Below are 19,414 nucleotides of genomic sequence, written 5' to 3'. Positions count from 1 at the left end.
TGCAGTGTATTACTGCCTGTCCGTGTAAAACGGACAGGCATCTGCTAGGCCATGACACTTCTGAATCTTTTCTGTGAGATTTCTAGCAAGGGAAACGAAATCTCGTTTACCTTGTAATCTTGCGAGATTTCGTATCCGTTGCTGTAATCTCACAGAAAAAGATTCAGAAGTGTCAGGATTCTGAATACACATGACGTCCAGGCTGGATGTCATGTGTATTCATTATCAGGACACTTGTTTATGTGGCTGCACATCGTTCTAGTAAGAACACTATGTGCTGTGTAAATGAATGGAGAGGAGTGCATGATGCTGATTGGTCACTGATTCGTCAGCATCATACACTTCTATTCACAACGCCCAGTTAGTAAAACACAATACACGCCCAGTTAAAAACACAATACACGCCCAGTTGGACATACGAAAAAAAACACGCCCAGTTGTCCATTTCAAAGCTCATTTGCATATATATAAAATAGCTCATAACTTGGCCAAAAATGAACGTTTTAAAAAAAAACAAAAAAAAAACTTTACTGTTCTCTACATTGCAGCGCCGATCGCATGCAATAGGAGATAGGGATTTGAGAATCTGGTGACAGAGCCTCTTTAAGCCCTGCCTCCAGACTTAATAGGTGCATGTTAGAAATACGATATAAGGCAATACATTAGTATTGCAGTATATAGTGTTAGCGATCCAAAGATCACTGGTTCAAGTACCTTAAGAGGACTAAAAAAAAAAAGTCAAAATCAGTTAAATAAAGTTCTTCTTTATGTAAAAAAAAATGAAAAGCTCAAACACACCCCTATTTCCATTTCCCCCTAAAGCATTGTATAAAAAATATATATATACACATAATTGGTATTTCCGCGTCCGAAAAAGTCTGAACTATTACAATATAACATTTCAAATGCAAGTGCACGCCGTAAAAAAAAATTTAAAAAAAGCGCCATAATCGCTGTTTTTTGGTCACCTCATCTCCCACAAACGAAATAATAAAAGGATCAAAAACTTGCATGGACCCCACAAGCTACAGCTCGTCCCGCAAAAAATATGCTCTCTTACCACTCAATCGATGGAAAAATAAAAAAAGTTGGGGCTCAGAATTTGGCGACACAAATAAATATTATTTTTTACAGTTTCGTTTTTTCCTTGTAAAAATAGTAAAATATAATTATTTTAATTTGATCTCACCGTAATCGTATTGACTTGCAGAATAAAGTTAACATGTCGTTTTAATATCATGGTGTACGCCATAAAAACATAGTGCAAAAAACAATGTAAAAATCGCAGTTTTTTTAATTTTTCACCTCACAACGATTTTTTTTTCCGTTTCCTAGCACATTATATGGTGCAATAAATGGTGCCATGAAAAACTACAACTCGTCCCGCAAAAATCAAGCCATCACGTGGCTGTATCGACGGAAAAATGTAAAAGTTATGGCTTTTGGAAGGCGGGGAGGAAAAAACTTAAATGAAAATCTGAAAAATGGCTGCGGCGGGAAGGGGTTAACAAATACTAAGAACATATCACCATAAACACCTCATAGCAATGGTCATGCATAGTGGTGGAACGGTGATCGTTTGGGCTTGTTTTGCAGCCACAGAAGAAAAAAAATAAAGATGTTGGAATGGCCAAGTCAAAGTCTCGACCTCAAACCCATTGAGATGCTGGGGCAGGATCTTAAAGGGGTATTCCCACAATAAAGATCATGTTCTAATATCTAGAACTTAAAAAAAAATAAAAAAATAATAATAATAATAAATCTATATATAATTGTACATCTTTTATCAAAAGATACAATTCCCCCCAAGAATCCCAAATCCTACCATATTTTGAGGAGAGTTGCCAATGGTTACTTCCTGCTGTAGTTCTGATTCTTAGAGGATGATAATGTGCTGCAGAATTTCTGTGTATGTTAAGAAGCTGATCGGCGCTGCTGGCAGGCATTGTCCTCCCTCCACAGCCTCCTCACCTCCATGCAGCAACACCGAGCCTGTGCATTGCTTTACCCCCTGTGCACATTGAGGCTCAAGAGCACAGTGATCGTCGTATAGAGGGGATATGTGGATCTAAACCCTGAAGCCACCGCTGCATATCAAAGCTGGAGATTATTTGGGTTCACCATTGCACAGCACTTCTTTACATAGGACTGCACCTAGATCCTGCTAAAACTAGGTTACGGTATGTTCAGATGTAGCGGTCATGTAGCGTTTTTTTGCGGTGGCGATATCACCATGATTTGGTGGTAAATTTGTAACAAGACTGCTACCTTCGTATACTGTACCCTTCGTTTACTTTTGTGATGGTAAGACCGGGCATCATATGCAGGATTGTCTGGCTCCATGCGGACATGTTCAACCTTGTCCTTCATGCCAGGGATTGTTTTCATGCAAATACAGAGCATGTTTTTTAGCCACGTGAACGGACTTGATATTATACTAAAAACAAGTCCGTGGCATACTGTATGTCGGCACTGCGCAAGGAGGGCCTGGAACTATAGTTTCTAATAGAAAAATGGGCAGTCACATGGCGAGCTGTGTTGGACCACCCATTTCCCGCTCTGCCTGAACGGAGCCGCCGGGATTAAGATTAAAAGAACTAAAAAACATAGGAGGGGTGTGAACACAAAGTTGGCTTAGCTAGAAGTACAGAGGATAGGGGGAAGCAATGTCATTAAGTAGAGGGGGCAAAATGTCTCCAAAACCATGTGAGGGACTGATAAACTCCTACAGAAGGCATGGCGGTTCTTCACGTTACTGAATTATAGGGTGTACTTCTTTATTTCTCACCTGGTTTCTGAATGTTGGTTTCCTTTTTTGAGGAAAAAAATACTACAACAAAAAATTGGACCGCACAATTGTAACTTAGGCCCTGATAAATGAAACCAGAAGTGAACAGAGGTGTACTTTCTTTGTGTGTGTAATCTATATACTGTAAATATCCCAAGTATTAATTGGATGATCAATACATTTTCTCATAAAAGAATGTAAATGATCAATTACCTGAAATAGAATCTTTAGTAACAAGCGCTGGGCCTATTGGACAGAAAGTGTCAAATGTTTTACCCAGCAGCCACTGCTTGCCATTCTTTTTCATCTGCCAGTCACGAGCGCTAACGTCATGAGCCACAGTAAATCCAGCCACGTGCTCCAGGGCGTCCTGCTCCTGTGTACATAATAGAAATGTGTCTGTATAGGGTTTTAACGCCTCTTCAAACGTAAACTCTATGGACAGGATAGTGGGAGCCTTCTCCTCCGAACACTGCAGGCAGACCTTCTCCTTACAGAGGCCTCACTTTCAACATCACTAAGTAAGAAGCTGCAGCAGCATCCCCCTCCTCCCTGTCTTCTTTTTGCTTTTATACTAGAAGATTTTTCGGTCACTGAGGAGGTTTCTGATCTGGTGTCTGACGTCCTGCTGTACAAGATTAAGTCTCCTCCATATTCCCTTAAAAAGTAGCATTCTTAAACATTGGCTATGGGCGTATGGAAAGGCTGAAAATCTGAGCATGTATATAGAGTCTGATCATGGCAAATGTGCATAAAAAATTATCACGCATGAAATTTTCCTTTTTACCTTTATATTTTTCCCCTTCTTTCCTATAACAAAAGCAAGTTCAACTTCCCAATCCACTTCCTGCAAACAGAAACGTATGCGAAGATTAACATTGAATAAAAAGAGACGAATAAATAAAACGATGTATAAAGTAAGAGCGCCATCTAGTGGATAATACTAGTAGCAGTAGCATATTTCATGCACCTGGCCCCTCAAGCCATTATACGTTTTCACTATATTGTATAAGGTAAATTCTGAGTTTATACAGGCTGGTCTCCCACTCCTCTATTAGCCAGACTGCATAACCCTCAAAGTGAGTCTCTCTCTCTCTCTCTAACCATGTATTAGATGGACAATCCATTGATTTCAATGGGAACTGTGTAATGCTACATTTCCCCTGTGGTGGCGCTGCATGGGATTTGAATACTCATTGCCAAATTCCCACATAGATTGGAGTTGATCGCTGGGGGTCCCAGCAGTAGAATACTCTGTGATCAGCTTATTGTCTGAGGAGCCTTTTAACAAAAAAAAAATTGTCCAAAATGGACACCTATTTTACTCTCTAACCGTATTTTCTGCATTGCCTGAAAATTATTTACTTAATTTCAGGAAAATCATTACTCATCTATCAGGTCTTGGCCTGTCTATAAGCCTGCAGTGAGCGGTCCCTTTTGAGGACTGAAGAGAGCAGCAATCTGCTTCAAAATCCCGGCCTCGCTGTGCTGTCATAATAGCGGTCATGATAGCGCTGGGGACACTGAGGCTTGCTAGGGGCAGCAATATGGAATCAATGAACTATAATCACTATTGATTCCCATTCCTTACCAGTCAGAAAAGCGTAAAGGGGAGGAAGCCTCCAGCTCACCGTTCCAGCACCCGACACCTTCGCCTCGCCCGGATCTCCGCGACGGTCCGCGGCAAACAATAGTGGATTAGGAAAGAATATGATCCAGCGCTGCAGGTATGTGATTTAAAAAGGATCTCGATCCCACTTTTATTTGTATCAAAAATTTAAAATTCGATATCAGGTGCATTCAGGCATCAAGGCAGTATTTTGTAGGTGTTCAGCGCCTACGCGTTTCAAGCACGACTAGTGCTCTTAATCATGGCATCCATTCACACACTGGGGCCCATGGATATGAACTTATATACTGTGTTTTACTAGGTGGAGCTAGGAGGCCAGCTGAATTAAATGATTGCGAACAGCTTGTGTGTTTCTAAAACACAGGAAAATTTGTCTTATCTTTTAAATCATTATATATGTCAGTTTGTATACAAAGTACAGAAATCTGACTTATTATTCCATTGTTATTGCAAAAAAGAATTGTTATGCGAGCAACATTGGCTCAGTTGCTATATTTTCCCTTTGCTGTATTATCTTACTATTTAAAAGAGCCCCGATGTAAGAAAGGGGAAAATATACTGGCTTACTTCAGAACCGCATGAGAAACCGTGGTTCAAGCTTTCCACAATAAATAGAAATAGGGCTTAGTATCTGTGTGTGAATGGGTGCTGAATTAATACCGATGTTACATCTTGTTTCGAAATTAGACAATTATGTGTAAAAACAAACCGTTCTAAATAGAAAAGTCAAAACATAAGACAGAAAGAAAACATATAAAATTAGACTTTACGAATACCAACAAATAGTGTGCTGGAATCTGAAGATAATTAACATAATAAAATAAATGAGTATATCATGGATATTACATCTAAGAATATAAAATATTTTGATATTTTTTATTTCTGTAGTACCTCGCCGTGGTATTCATTGTAAGATAGTGGAAAAAACTCTATATATGCATATAAATTAATTTCTATACAGAACATTACTGTGTCATATTTACTCAGCTATATAAGATAGAATTCATTGCTAAGCGCAATTATATATAGCTATGTTGCAATGCATATCTTTACTATAATCGATGTGCTGCCTGAATATTTTCTGTGCATATATATTTATTTTTTATATAGTTTATCATTTAATGTTAACATAGTTCGATCAATATGAAATAATTATTGATGAGTAGCTGTTATTTTTAATTGAACATATTGTATATGTGTAGATTTTCAAGTTTATAGTATGTTTATCATACGGTATGAAGTTATATAAACTGGATCTATGTTAGATAAAGAGATATGGGAATTGACAATCCTGCTATTGAAAACATGAATTTGAGAATTAACTTGTATCTCATATGCTACAACATATATTGACTACATTGCCAACTTATTTTAACTGTAACCTCTAGATTTTGTATGACAGATTACATTCATATTTATTCTTTTTTCCAATGGAACATCTACAATCGAGCAGGATGGAAAGGCTTCCTATTGTGTACACACTCTCCCGCAAAACACTCCCACTCCGATTGTAAACCAATGACACTCAAATTGCGTCTGGCTATGGGTTATGAGGTATGTATTATTTCAATTTGGTTTTTCCAATTTATTTTTCCCATAGGCAATTTATTTATCCATTTTTTATTTTTGGTTAATATAGGAACATTAGCTCTCTTTTTAAATTAAGTCCGTGCGGAAACCTTGTTTGTAAATTAAATATCCAAAAGGCTTCTCGTGTTAGGAGTGATTTTTTAAGATTTCCCCCACGAGCCGTGTGTTTAATTTTTTCGATGGCATATGTTTTTAGATATGTGGTATTTCTGTCATGACACGTAATAAAATGTCGTGCGGCATTCGATATGTTGACAATTGCCGGGTTCCTAATGTAACCAAGATGTTCTAAGATTCTTGTTTTGTATTTCCTGGTGGTACTTCCTACATATTTCAGGTTACAGCTGGTACATTCTATTATATATATTACAAAATCGCTGTTGCAATTAATGTATGATTTAATGGGATGACTCTGTTGTCCACTAGAGTTTTCAAATTTTTGGACTATTCTCGTGTAATTGCATATTTTACAAGGGTGGGATCCACACTTGTAGAAACCCAATTGCTCCAACCATGTGGCTTTAGTAGTGTTTGATGGTAGTAGTGAGGGGGACAATGTGTTCCCTATTGTTAGACCTCTTCGTGCTACAATTCTGCATCCTTGTTTTAATATATCTACTAGTTTGTCATCATCATATAATAGTGGAATGTACTTTTGTACCATACTTCTGATAGTGGAGAATTGATTGCTGTATTGCAAACTTAATGTAGGAATTGCTTTGTACTACAGAAATAAAAAATATCAAAATATTTTATATTCTTAGATGTAATATCCATGATATACTCATTTATTTTATTATGTTAATTATCTTCAGATTCCAGCACACTATTTGTTGGTATTCGTAAAGTCTAATTTTATATGTTTTCTTTCTGTCTTATGTTTTGACTTTTCTATTTAGAACGGTTTGTTTTTACACATAATTGTCTAATTTCGAAACAAGATGTAACATCGGTATTAATTCAGCACCCATTCACACACAGATACTAAGCCCTATTTCTATTTATTGTGGAAAGCTTGAACCACGGTTTCTCATGCGGTTCTGAAGTAAGCCAGTATATTTTCCCCTTTCTTACATCGGGGCTCTTTTAAATAGTAAGATAATACAGCAAAGGGAAAATATAGCAACTGAGCCAATGTTGCTCGCATAACAATTCTTTTTTGCAATAACAATGGAATAATAAGTCAGATTTCTGTACTTTGTATACAAACTGACATATATAATGATTTAAAAGATAAGACAAATTTTCCTGTGTTTTAGAAACACACAAGCTGTTCGCAATCATTTAATTCAGCTGGCCTCCTAGCTCCACCTAGTAAAACACAGTATATAAGTTCAAATCCATGGGCCCCAGTGTGTGAATGGATGCCATGATTAAGAGCACTAGTCGTGCTTGAAACGCGTAGGCGCTGAACACCTACAAAATACTGCCTTGATGCCTGAATGCACCTGATATCGAATTTTAAATTTTTGATACAAATAAAAGTGGGATCGAGATCCTTTTTAAATCACATACCTGCAGCGCTGGATCATATTCTTTCCTAATCCAGTCAGAAAAGCCTTTCCCAACCCTCTAGGACCTAATCCGATCACCTGAACGGATCTGTAATCTGGCAATTTGCATGAGCCCTGTAACTTTTGGGATCGCTGCGCAAGGGCTGAACATTGACGCCGGGTGATTTATCTCTTCTCCACAGCAATGGCGGAGGTAAGTGTGATATATCTGTGCGGGCAGTACGGAGTGAGAATCACTAAACATGTAATGCCAGGTTCACACAACAATTGGCAATTCTATTCGGCTGGACTGTTTGAAACTGTATGCCCATAAAGTTGCATATATTTGCCATTGACTTTCATTAAAAATATATACTTTGTGGTAAAAAAAATTTGCATACATTTGTATTGATAAACGTACCAGACTAGTCTTTTTTAATATGGTTGAGGCAACTGTATCCTGACAAATACCTGCCAAACGTACAGCACACAGATGGAAAAAGGGCCCAACAATACAAAGAGCAGACATTGCAAGATTTTTCTCGGGGACTACGTATTGATGCGATTTAGTTATATATTTTTCTTATAGGGGGTTTTCTATCATGCTGTATATGACATGACATTTGTTCATTGACAGTTGGGGTCTGGGTGCCAGCTGCTATGGTTGGTATTGGCTTAAGCGGCCTTTTAAGCATAATTTTTTCTATTGGTATCTTGGGATACCTGCTGAATATGGGTCATCAGGTATTAGTCCTAGACTCGCTATAACTGGTATTGCCTGGGTCATTACCCTGTTCATATATATATTTGGTTAGTTCCCTGTCTGTTCTCTGTATTTTTGGGCTCTTTTCTGGGGTTATTCCTGCTCCCTTTTTGGTGAGTTATTGTATAGGTTATGTGAATTCTGACTTATGGCGGTATAATATAGGTTGTGTAAACGTATAGCATACGTCTGGGGAATTAGAGTTTAGGGCCTGTTTTTCACGAAATGCAACAAACTTCCATTTTAAAAATCCATTATTAGTAGCAGTTTCAAAAAGACCGCACCAAAAGGGTTTTTTTTATGTTTGATTTCAGCAAAAAATCCAAACATCTCCTGGAGCGGCCATCTTTACCAACTAGATATGATATGTCCTGTGTCACAGTCTCTTATGTCAGAGAGGCAGAGTAACATCCCCTTTAGGCCTGGTTTACACGAGCGTGTGCGTTTTGCGCACGCAAATAACGCAGCGTTTTGCGTGCGCAAAAGGCACTTAACAACTCCGTGAGTCATCAGCGTATGATGCGCAGCCGCCATCATTAACCCGTTAGTGACCGGCCCATCGTGTTTCTACGTCGGTCACTAACGGGCCTTATTCCGATGCCATAGACTTTTTACGTCGCGGCATCGGAATAAGTAAACAGAGCAGGGAGCTGTCAGATCTCCCTGCTCTCAGCTGCCAGATGCAGCTGAGGGCTGGGAGCGTCCCTGCTCTGCCGAGTGAGATCGATATCAGTATCGATCTCACCCGTTTAACCCCTCAGATGCGGTGCTCAATAGCGAGCACCGCATCTGAGTGGTTTTGGAGAGAGGGAGGGAGCTCCAACTCATCCCACTGACACCCGGCGATACGATCGCCGAGTGTCTGTGTCTCCCACGGCAGCCGAGGACCCAATAAAGGCCCCCAGGTCTGCCAGTAATGAATGCCTGCTAGATCATGCCGTGGGCATGACCTAGCAGATGCCTGTTTGTTTTAAACGGACAGGCATAATACACTGCAATACAGAAGTATTGCAGTGTATTATAAATGCGATCGGACCATCGCATATTAAAGTCCCCTAGTAGGACTAGTAAAAAAGTGAAAAAAAAAAAGTTTAATAAAGTTAATGAAAAAAAAATGAAAAACCCACTTTTTCCCCTTACACAATGCTTTACTATTAAAAAAACAAAATAAAGTTAAAAAGTTACACATATTTGGTATCGCCGCGTCCGTAACGACCCCGACTACAAATCTATTACATTACTTAACCCGCACGGTGAACGTCGTAAAAAATGAAATAAAAAACGACGGAAAAATTGCTGTTTTCTGTTAATCCTGACTTTAAAAAAATGTGATTAAAAAGAGATCAAAAAGTCGCATCTACTCCAAAATGGTACCAAAAAAACTACAAGTCTTCCCGCAAAAAAAAAGCCCTCACACAACCGCATCGGCGAAAAAATAAAAACGTTACGGCTCTTCAAATATGGAGACACAAAAACAAATAATTTTGAAAAAAAAGCGTTTTTACTGTGTAAAAGTAGTAAAACATACAAAATTTATACAAATTTGGTATCGTTACAATCGTAACAACCCGCTGAATAAAGTTATTGTGTTATTTATACTACACGGTAAACGGCGTAGATTTAGGACGCAAAAAAGAGTGGCGAAATTTCAGATTTTTTTCTATTCCCCCCCAAAAATAGCTTGGTCATTAAGGTCTAAAATAGGCTGGTCATTAAGGGGTTAAGACACTCCGTTTGGATGTTTGTAAACAGAAAAGCACGTGTTGCTTTTCTGTTTACATTCAGAGTTTGACAGCTGTTGCGCGAATCACGCTGTTCGCACGGAAGTGCTTCCGTGTGACCTGTGTGATTTTCATGCACCCATTGACTTCAATGGGTGCGTGATGCGCGAACAGCGCACAAATATATGACGTGTCGTGAGTTTTTTTCAGTGGACTGCATGCCCCCATAGACTTACATAGGTCCGTACGACACGCGTGAAAAGCACGCGCGTCGCACGGACGTATATCACGCTCGTGTAAACGAGGCCTTCGAGTCACTAAAATAAGCTGCATTTGAGTGAAGGCCCTATTACACCAGCCAGTGTTGGCCAGTGCAACAAGCGCTGATAAAAGAGACAGCTCGTTGATCGGCGCTCGTTTGCCCCGGTCACCTGGAGCTATGAATGGGGTCGTTACTCCGATCACTCGTCCCCATTCATTATTATCATGTCGGCAGCGCGTCTCCATTTACACAGGGAGATGTGATGCCGACAACGATAATATTTCAGTTTTTTAAAACGATACAACCAGCAGATGAACGTGCGTTTGCTGGTTCATCTGCTGCCTTGTTTACACAGGGAAATTATCGGCAACGAGTGTTCCTTAGGAGTCGCACTAGGGCTCCCGCCTTTTCACTGTTCTCTGCTTATACTATGTCCCCCATTTTTCTCAAATCTGTCTCTTTTTTAACTATCTGGTTGTAACAAGTTTACAGGCACCTGACTTTCTGCAGGAAGGATAATGGAGTCATATGGACCGACGATGGAGCTGGGGAACTTGCTGAAGATGATGGGTTCTTTCGGAACAGGGACATGTTGCTCCAGGCAGTGGTCCACATAGTTCATCCCAACACAAATAACCTTTTCAGGGTTGGTGATGGGAGCCAAGATTGAGAGTTGGGAGCGGCTCAGGATATGCTGACCAGAGTCTAGAGCCCTGAAAGGCAATGAATGATGTCAATAAGAAGACCATGTATTACTGAGAACAACACAGATCCCTATAGTCATGTGTAAGGAGTGGTATACGTTGGGTAAAATGTCTTAGAAAAGGGACAATAAGTTCCCCCTTCTATAAAGCATACCAGTCTTACAAAATATCATCCCAATCCCGCCTTAGGTAGCGAAGGAGGGATATTAGATGAAGTGCAGCCAGAAATTGAGAGTCTACCATGAATACTGTTTTATCATTGAGTTCAACATCTAGGCACTATACAATAAACGCCTAATCTCCCCCTAGTGGCGACTGCACAATTTAATCATTTAAAAGGGGTTATCCAAAGATCAACATTTAGGTGATAAATAACTAATTGCATGGAACCGCACCGATCACTAGAACGAGGGTCTCAAACTCTCCATTCCAACTCATGATAGACATCGGAAGTCCCAGCGCTGGGACCCCTATCGATCAGACATTTATCACCGATCCTGTGGATACCCCTTTAACTCTGACTATGCATTGGATTTAGAGCTCTGTATCAGAAGGGAGCTCCAAACTTTATGAAGATTATTTATCAGCACAGAACGATGGACCTAAAAATGACATGGTGTTAAAAGATGATTCTCTTTAAGGAAGAGAAATCCATACCCGCTATATATGGTTGAAATAGGTTTGTACCTTTTAGCTATCTGCAACGTTGTATCACCACCTTCTAAAAATTCTTTCATCCCACATGGAAGTGATGGATCAAAGGCGTTTAGGTCAATGACTTTTCCTCCATCCAGCTCTAATCCAATCCTCCGACCGGCAGAAGTTGGGTTTTTAAACTGAATTAGTCTCATTCTCAGTGGCGGAAAATGGGAAATGCCTCTCTGGGGCAAGAAGCGGACAGAGTTATGTGGGGCGGCTCGCAGGATACCTTGGACAGACCCCAACATCAACCTTTTAAGAAAGAGAGATTTGTTATTTTAAGGTAAGAAGCTGCATCTTTACAGTAAGAAAACACATTGAAGGGTCCATATTCATCAATATAGTCCAGTTAGTATTATAAAAAACATTCACTTTTGCTGTGTAAATACAATTTTGATTGGAAGTCGCTCACATTGTGAATCAACTGCATACTTATTGTGAAAACCTGTGTAAAGGGGGAGGATGGGGAGCCAAGAGGGAATTTTCTCAGATTGGGGCCTTAGAGGTACATAGATTTAGTTACATGAGGCTAGTTTGCTAAACATAAGTTAAAGGGGAGGGTGTCAAATAAGAAACTAACAGGTACTCTCTCTTTCAAACACCCCCCACTTGAGTTCTGACACCCCGATTTCTGCAGATCCGTGTTCACTGCTCATGTGCCACTGCAACCAACCGTTGGCCTCAGCAGTGATAATCTCATGAACGGCCAGCGATTGGCGATGCAGGATCTTCCGGCGACCGAAGGAAACGGCGAACAGGGTGTCAGCACTGAAGCTGAGGGAGTTTTAATGGGTAAGTAAATGTTAATTTATTATTTTATATCCTCCTCGGCCCTTCTGCAAAGTTTAAAAACAGCTTATTGGCGGGGTGACGGGAGAGGCCATCAATTTTCTCTCTCTTTGAAAAACCCTTTAATGCTAAAACCACACGGGACGGAAATGCTGCAGATTACAGACCCAGCTATGTGGACGAGATTTGAACAAATGTCATCCACTTGCTGCTGAACATTTTCAGGACGGAAATCAGTTTATACTGCGGATTGCTGTTCCGGATATTCACTGCAGATTTCAGCCTTTTCAATGCAGAAGGTCCAATCCGCCGCAAAATGCGCGCATAAAAGTCTGTATTTTGCTGAAGAAATGCCGCCTAAGGCCCCATGCACACGACCGTAAAAAACTCCGTTTTTGCAGAGCCATTCACTTTCATTGAACGCTGACACCTTTCAGTAGCACTATGGAAGGGTGTCCGTGCCGTGGAAATGTTCCAGGAATTATGAAACATGTCCGTTCTTTCGCATTTTGCGGGCCGTGCTCCCATACTTTGTATGGGAGCATGGCCCGAAAATGCGGCTGTCAGTCAGCGGCCGGCCGTGCACGCAATCGCGGGCCGTGATTGCGGGCACGGTCGTGTGCATGGGGCCTAACTCAGTGTAAGTCATTGAGCTTTTCCAGGCCCCATAACAGCATATCTGACTAATTGTATAGCTGAAAATTCTCTCTATTTTACAGTAATATCGTTCTGTCTGGTCTGGGAAAGCTATAGGTGTTAAGGAGGTCATATTGGTTGTCACCAAACCTTCCTGAAAACAGATATAAAAGGTCTGACATTTTTTTTTAACAAATTTGTGTTTTTCTTTCGTTTAGCCTGAAATACTATTTAGCCTTATAGTACAGCAGGGCAGGACAAAAACAAGTCTCCACTACTAAAATATCAGCTCTGATGACAAAGTCTTCATCCCTGCCCTACATGCGTTCGGTAGCCGGTTACCTCACTTACAGCATCGAGCTCCTTCTTTGCAGCAGCGGCGGTGTGTAGCATGATGACAGTGCTGTATGCGCCTCCTGCATCAATCCTAGATAACTGCTACTACTAAGGAAATGGGGCACTGCTTTGACTACTAGGGGAGAAGGAATAGGGCCCCACTGTAACTACTTGGGGAAGATTCTTGCTGTGACTTCTGATGAAAAGAGGGACCCTGCTGTGGCTAATGTGGGAAAGAGAGAAGCACTGCTGTGACTGCTTAAAGGAAAGGGGAGGCCGGACTGTAGCAGGTAAGGCTATGTTTACATCATATTTTTTGGCCTACGTTAACATTAGGCAAAGTTCCCAACGTATCAGTTTATTGGATATGACATAAAGAAAAAGCTTTTTAAAAGCTTGTGACGTATACATTTAACGGATGCCATACAGTGGCATCTGTCATCCATAGGCTACCATGTTATAAAAAGAATAGGTTTCTTACTGGACTCTGTGGGATGGAATAGCTTTGTCTAAGTGTAATGGGCCACTTTTGACGCCCATTTGACAATGGAGCCCTATAGACACATTTAGCGTATACCCTGGGAGCATTCCTAATGTAAATGCTAAATGTAAACAAAAAAAGTGATGTGAATCCACCTCAAATGTTCCCCCACCGGTTGTGTGAACCCGGCCCTACCCGGGCCCCTGTCCACGCCTGCAGTAAAGTGCTTTTATGCATTCAACTTTCCTGCTGACACTGGAGAATGACATTACACATCAGCAAACTCCTATAGAGACGCTGTAGTAACTTAATAACAAGAGTAGTCACCAGTGTTTGTATACTCTGTCGCAACAAAAGACACGTCATTTCAGCTTTCTGCCGCACCATTGCCGCCTGCTGTGCACGCACCCGAAGGAGTTTAAGGGGAATCTGTCATGATCGTAGACGACTTTAATGGGGTTCTCTGGAACTTTTATATTAATGGCCTATATTTAGAATAGGTAATCAATATCAGATCGGTGAGGTTCAGACTCCCGACACCCCCACCAATCAGCTGACTAAAGGGGACGCGATGCCGAACGACGGGGCCTCTTCATGGTTTATCAGGCACAGCTCCGTACACTTCGACTACCGTTCTCTGCAGCCCGATCCCATACACTTGAATGGGACTGGAACTTCAATCACAGGCACAGCCGCTACAGAAGTGAGAGGCACTGCAAACGCAGCCCCTTCAGTCAGCTGATCGTGGAGATGCCATCGTTCAGACCCCCTACAGATCTGATATTGATAACCTATACGAAGGATAGGCCATAAGTAAAAATGTCCTAGAGACCCCCTTTAACTTCTGCATTGGTAAGATTTTACTGCACCCATTAAATATCACCAGACTTCTTTTGCAATGTAGATGCCATTGAAACGGTTATGAAGAGGGACATTGTGCCGCAAAGAAGGGAGTTTGGAGGTACATCTGCGGAGGAGAGTAGTCCTTATGCAGGGGATGTTACAGGGACATGGTGTCACAAAGACAGATATGTAGAGGCGAATCGACATAACACACCGATGACGGGGGGCTCAGGTAAGGGAATAAATGGATATGCTATAACTGGTTATTAGGAAAACCTTTTTAAGTACATTATCACTGTAGATCTCCCTCTCCAAGGTGGCCTACCCGACTAAGAATATCTTACAGATGCTATTCGTTAAAGGGGCTGCCCCTCCAAAACAACCCCTACCCATAAGCCTTATTAGGGCCTTAGAGCGAAATACAGGGGGTAACATACTTAGGACCCTCTTCTACTAGACACAGCAGAGGAACGGCTCACCCTCTGGTGGACCATGCCCAGCCGTGTATTACATGGTAGCTATTCATTAACGTAACCCTACATTTTCCCAACAATCGCCGCCTTGTGGGATCCATGTGGCTGGTCCTTGACCCATCAAGAATGCTCCCCCTAAACACCCTTTTCAGCTGGATGCCGAGTGCAGTATCCAGCTCCCTGAAGTCCAGATTGAGGAGCTGTGTGGTGGGCGCCCTCTAGTTTAAGGGTATGTGCACACGATAGCAGGTTTTTACGTCTGAAAAGACAGACTGTTTTCAGGAGAAAACAGCTGCCTCGTTTCAGCCGTAATTGCTCCTCCTCGCATTTTGCGAGGCTTCTCTGACAGCCGTAAATTTTGAGCTGTGCTTCATTGAGTTCAATGAAGAACGGCTCAAATTACGTTGCAAAGAAGAAGTGTCCTGCACTTCTTTTGACGAGGCTGTATTTTTACGCGTCGTTGTAAACGACGACGCGTAAATGACAGGTCGTCTGCACAGTACGTCGGCAAACCCATTCAAATGAATGGGCAGATGTTTGCCGACGTATTGGAGCCGTATTTTCAGACGTAAAACGAGGCATAATACGCCTCGTTTACGTCTGAAAATAGGTCGTGTGAACCCAGCCTAAAGGGGCCTTACACGATAAAGAAATGGTAGCCAGAGGATGGAATGAGGACAGAGAAAACCGTCTAACACCCCTTTGTGCAGCGTTATCTTCTGTGTATAAAACTAGGAGAACACTTCCTGGCAGAGACAACCAAGACCTATTTTCAAACACCTAACCCTTCCCGCCCTATACAAGACCATTTTGTTATACTGTTGGATGTTTCCGGACATTATATAGCATGCAGTGTCTACTGTATATTATATAAAAGTCTAATCAATGGGGGGCAGCCGTGGGGACTCGCTCTGGTCCACAGAATGAGAGGCTAGTTCCCGTTTTCGGTGGAGAGTTCGCTGCAAATGAAAGGTCATTGTCATTCTTCATTACAATCTATGATGTGGAAGCAGAGAACACTTTTCTGTATCGCCCATTGACTTTATTTTGCAGCCAGTTAGCCAACGGGGCTACTTGAGTATTTGTTTTATTATTTATAGGTGGCACTATGGGGGCATTATACTGTGTTTGGAGGACACTATGGGGGCATACTGTGTGTGGATGGCAATATGGGGCATTATGCTGCGTAGAGAGGCACTATGGGGAAATTATACTGTGTATGGGGGCATGATACTGTGTGGGGGGGGAACTATGGGGGCATGATATTGTGCGTGGGCACTATGAAAGTTGTATACTGTTTGGGGGCACTCCAGGGGCATGACACTGTATGGGGGCACGATATTTTGTTGGGCCCAAAGGGAACAGGGGGTGTACGGACAAGGATCGGGCAGGGTAAGAGAAGTGGCTAAATCTTCCTCCACACACTCTTTAAAAGTTGGGATATACGGCCAACTCTGAACTGCAAAAAAGGACCAAGCACCCCCTCTCTAGGGTCACTGCACCTCGCAAATGTACCAATGCACCAATTGTGCAACACAAACCTTTACATTCCCACGACTATTACGTTGCACAGATGTAGTCCCCATGTGGCTCTAGATTAAGTGAAATTACTCAGTAAATGCAAGGTAGAATATTTTAGAAAGTGGTTTATTATTATTATTAGGACTTTTCTCCTCCCTGTAGAGATCCTCATACATATGTGTATACACTGGGGAAGCCCGTTACATAGGGAAGACGGCAGCATCGCCTCTCCGTACAGGTTTATAAGTCACCGGCAGGAGAGCGAGATATTACAACTAGCGATATGACATATATAACAGAAACCTGTTCCCAGGACGACAGCCCGAAATGTACCCCGGCGTCTTCCGGTATGAGCAAACAGCGCTCAATCTCATGACACCTTGCGTGATTGTGGAAAACTACATATTCCGGCGTGCACTGCGTGCCAGCGACGCTTTGAACAAAAAGCTTTATTTAAAATAAACAAAAGTCATTGCAGCTTCTTGGTCTGTTTAGAAGTCGGGTAAATAGGTTACTAGGATGTACAAAGTGAACAATAGCGGCTCAATGATAATTCACTCCTGTTTATATACTAAACATTGTTTTTTTTTTAATCAGAGCAATGTAGCTCGGGGAACTTTGGTTGTTTATGGGGGTACTGTGACAGTAAATATTATGGGGGCACTGTGCCGGTCACTGTTGTGACTTTAGATGGCAGTGTAGCTGGAGGAAATGTTTAATTGTGGGGGCACTGTGACTAAGTGTTATGGAGGCAGTGTAAGTGATATGGCCACTGTCACTAATTTGATACACTATGACTAGTTCTGCTACTGGTGACACTGTTATGGGAGCACTATAGTTGGCACTGTTAAAAAGTCACTAGCTATTGCGGTTGGCAGCATGTGGGAAATGTAGGTTTAGGGCAATTTGAGTGGCTCTGTTATAGGGGTACGTTGGCATCTGAAAACATTGCATGCCCCTCTTTCCCAATAAGTTGGTGTTATGACGTACTTGACCACTATTATTGTCTTAGTATCCTAAAAAAAAAAAAAAGAGATCTCTATGCTGGGCAGGCCAGGGGACTGGCATTAGCGGGCAATCACTAATTGACTTCTCTTATTGGACAAAAAACACTTTTGTGGTGCTGATCTCTGATGATGGAGATCAGAAGCGGGAAAGAAGTGACTTGTGAACGGTCACTTGTTGTCACATTCTTGCAGTGAACAGACAGCGGAGCGAGGAGGGGGTTTGTGTTTTTTAATTTAAACACTGACACACTATTCATGGGGGCACTCATTGGCTGGCACTGTTAGCGTGCAGTCGCACGTGGCGTACTTGTCTTGTATTTCCAAATCTATAATGTGAGCCTATGGGAAAAATATTTTGCTATGCAAGAATTTGAGAAATCTATCGGGACTTGCGGCATATTTTTCCCGTTGGTCATTGTACATTTCTCCGCAGCATATTTTTATTTTTTCACATTTTGTTATGTTGAGGCCTTGTGCCAAAATAAAAAAAAAGGATTTTCCCCATCATTCTGCACTCAATACCCCATAATGACAAAGTGAAAACAGAATATTAGTAATCTTTGCTAATTTATTAAAGAAGAAAAACTAAAGTCTTGCATTGACATAAGTATTCAGACCCTTTACTCAGTACTTAGATGAAGCACCGTTGCCAGCGATAACAGCCTCCAGTCTTCTTGGGTATGATGCCACAAGGTTTGCACACCTGAATTTGGGGATTTTCAGCCATTCATCTCTGCAGATCCTCTCAAGCTCTGTCAGATTGGATGGGGACCGCCGGTGGAGAGACATTTTCAGGTCTCTCCAGAGATGGTCGTTTGGGTTCAAGTCAGGGCTATGGCTGGGCCACGCAAGGACATTTACAAAGTTGTCCCTAAGCCACTCCTGTGTTGTCTTGGCTGTGTGCTTAGGGTCATTGTCTTGTTGGAAGGTGAACATTTGGGCCAGTCTGAGGTCCAGAGCACTCTGGATCAGGTTTTCGTTAAGAATATCTCGGTACTTTGCTCTATTCATCTTTCCCTCAACCCTGACCAGTCTCCCTATCCCAACTGCTGAAAAACACCCCCACAGCATGATGCTGCCACCACCACGCTTCATTGTAGGGATGGTATTGGGCAGATGATGAGCAGTGCTTGGTTTCCTCCAGACATGACGCTTAGAATTGAGGCCAAAAAGTTTCATCTTGGTTTCATCAGACCACAGAATCTTGTTTCTCACGGTCTGAGACTCCTTTAGGTGCTTTTTTTTGCAAACTCCAGGCAGATTTAATGTGTCTTTTACCGAGGAGAGGCTTCTTTCTGTCCGCTTTGAGATAAAGCTGAGATTGGTTGAGGGCTGCAGTGATGGTTGACCTTCTGAAAGTTTCTCTAATCCGTACACAGGATCTTTGTCAGCCAGAGTGACCATTGGGTTCTTGGTCACCTCTCTTACCAAGGCCCTTCTCCCCTGATTACTTAGTTTGGGAGGGCGGCCAGCTCTAGGAAGAGTCCTAGTTGTTCCAAACTTCTTCCATTTAAGAATTATGGAGGCCGCTGCGCTCTTGGGAACTTTCAGTGTAGCAGAATTTTATTGTACGCTTCTCCATATCTGTTCCTCCACACAATCCTGTCTCTGAGATCTACTGGGAATTCTTGCCTCCTCATGGCTTGGTTTTTGCTCTGATATGCATATCTTTCCAAAT

The 19,414-nt window shown here is 41.7% G+C and overlaps 1 protein-coding gene across 2 annotated transcripts in view; it reads right to left on the bottom strand.

Moving 5' to 3' along the window:
- LOC142749937 (oxaloacetate tautomerase fahd2, mitochondrial-like) overlaps positions 1–17,125 on the bottom strand; it is a 31,685-nt gene extending 14,560 nt beyond the window's left edge. The window contains exons 1-5 of one of the 2 annotated variants that reach the window (XM_075858554.1): positions 17,033–17,125; positions 11,639–11,902; positions 10,744–10,960; positions 3,576–3,635; positions 3,002–3,164 (exon numbers count right to left, since the gene is read on the bottom strand). In XM_075858554.1, the coding sequence (XP_075714669.1) occupies positions 3,002–3,164; positions 3,576–3,635; positions 10,744–10,960; positions 11,639–11,902; positions 17,033–17,103 (775 nt within the window). In that variant the 5' untranslated portion in view covers positions 17,104–17,125. The remainder of the gene's footprint in view (positions 1–3,001; positions 3,165–3,575; positions 3,636–10,743; positions 10,961–11,638; positions 11,903–17,032) is intronic. The other variant, XM_075858555.1, reaches the window with a different exon arrangement.
- Between the last annotated feature and the right edge of the window lie 2,289 nt (positions 17,126–19,414).

Source organism: Rhinoderma darwinii, chromosome 3 (genome assembly GCF_050947455.1).
Source record: "Rhinoderma darwinii isolate aRhiDar2 chromosome 3, aRhiDar2.hap1, whole genome shotgun sequence".
Classification (NCBI taxonomy): Eukaryota; Metazoa; Chordata; class Amphibia; order Anura; family Rhinodermatidae; genus Rhinoderma; species Rhinoderma darwinii.
The sequence above is the reverse complement of the archived record's forward strand: the minus strand, read 5'-3'. Positions and strand labels throughout refer to the sequence as shown.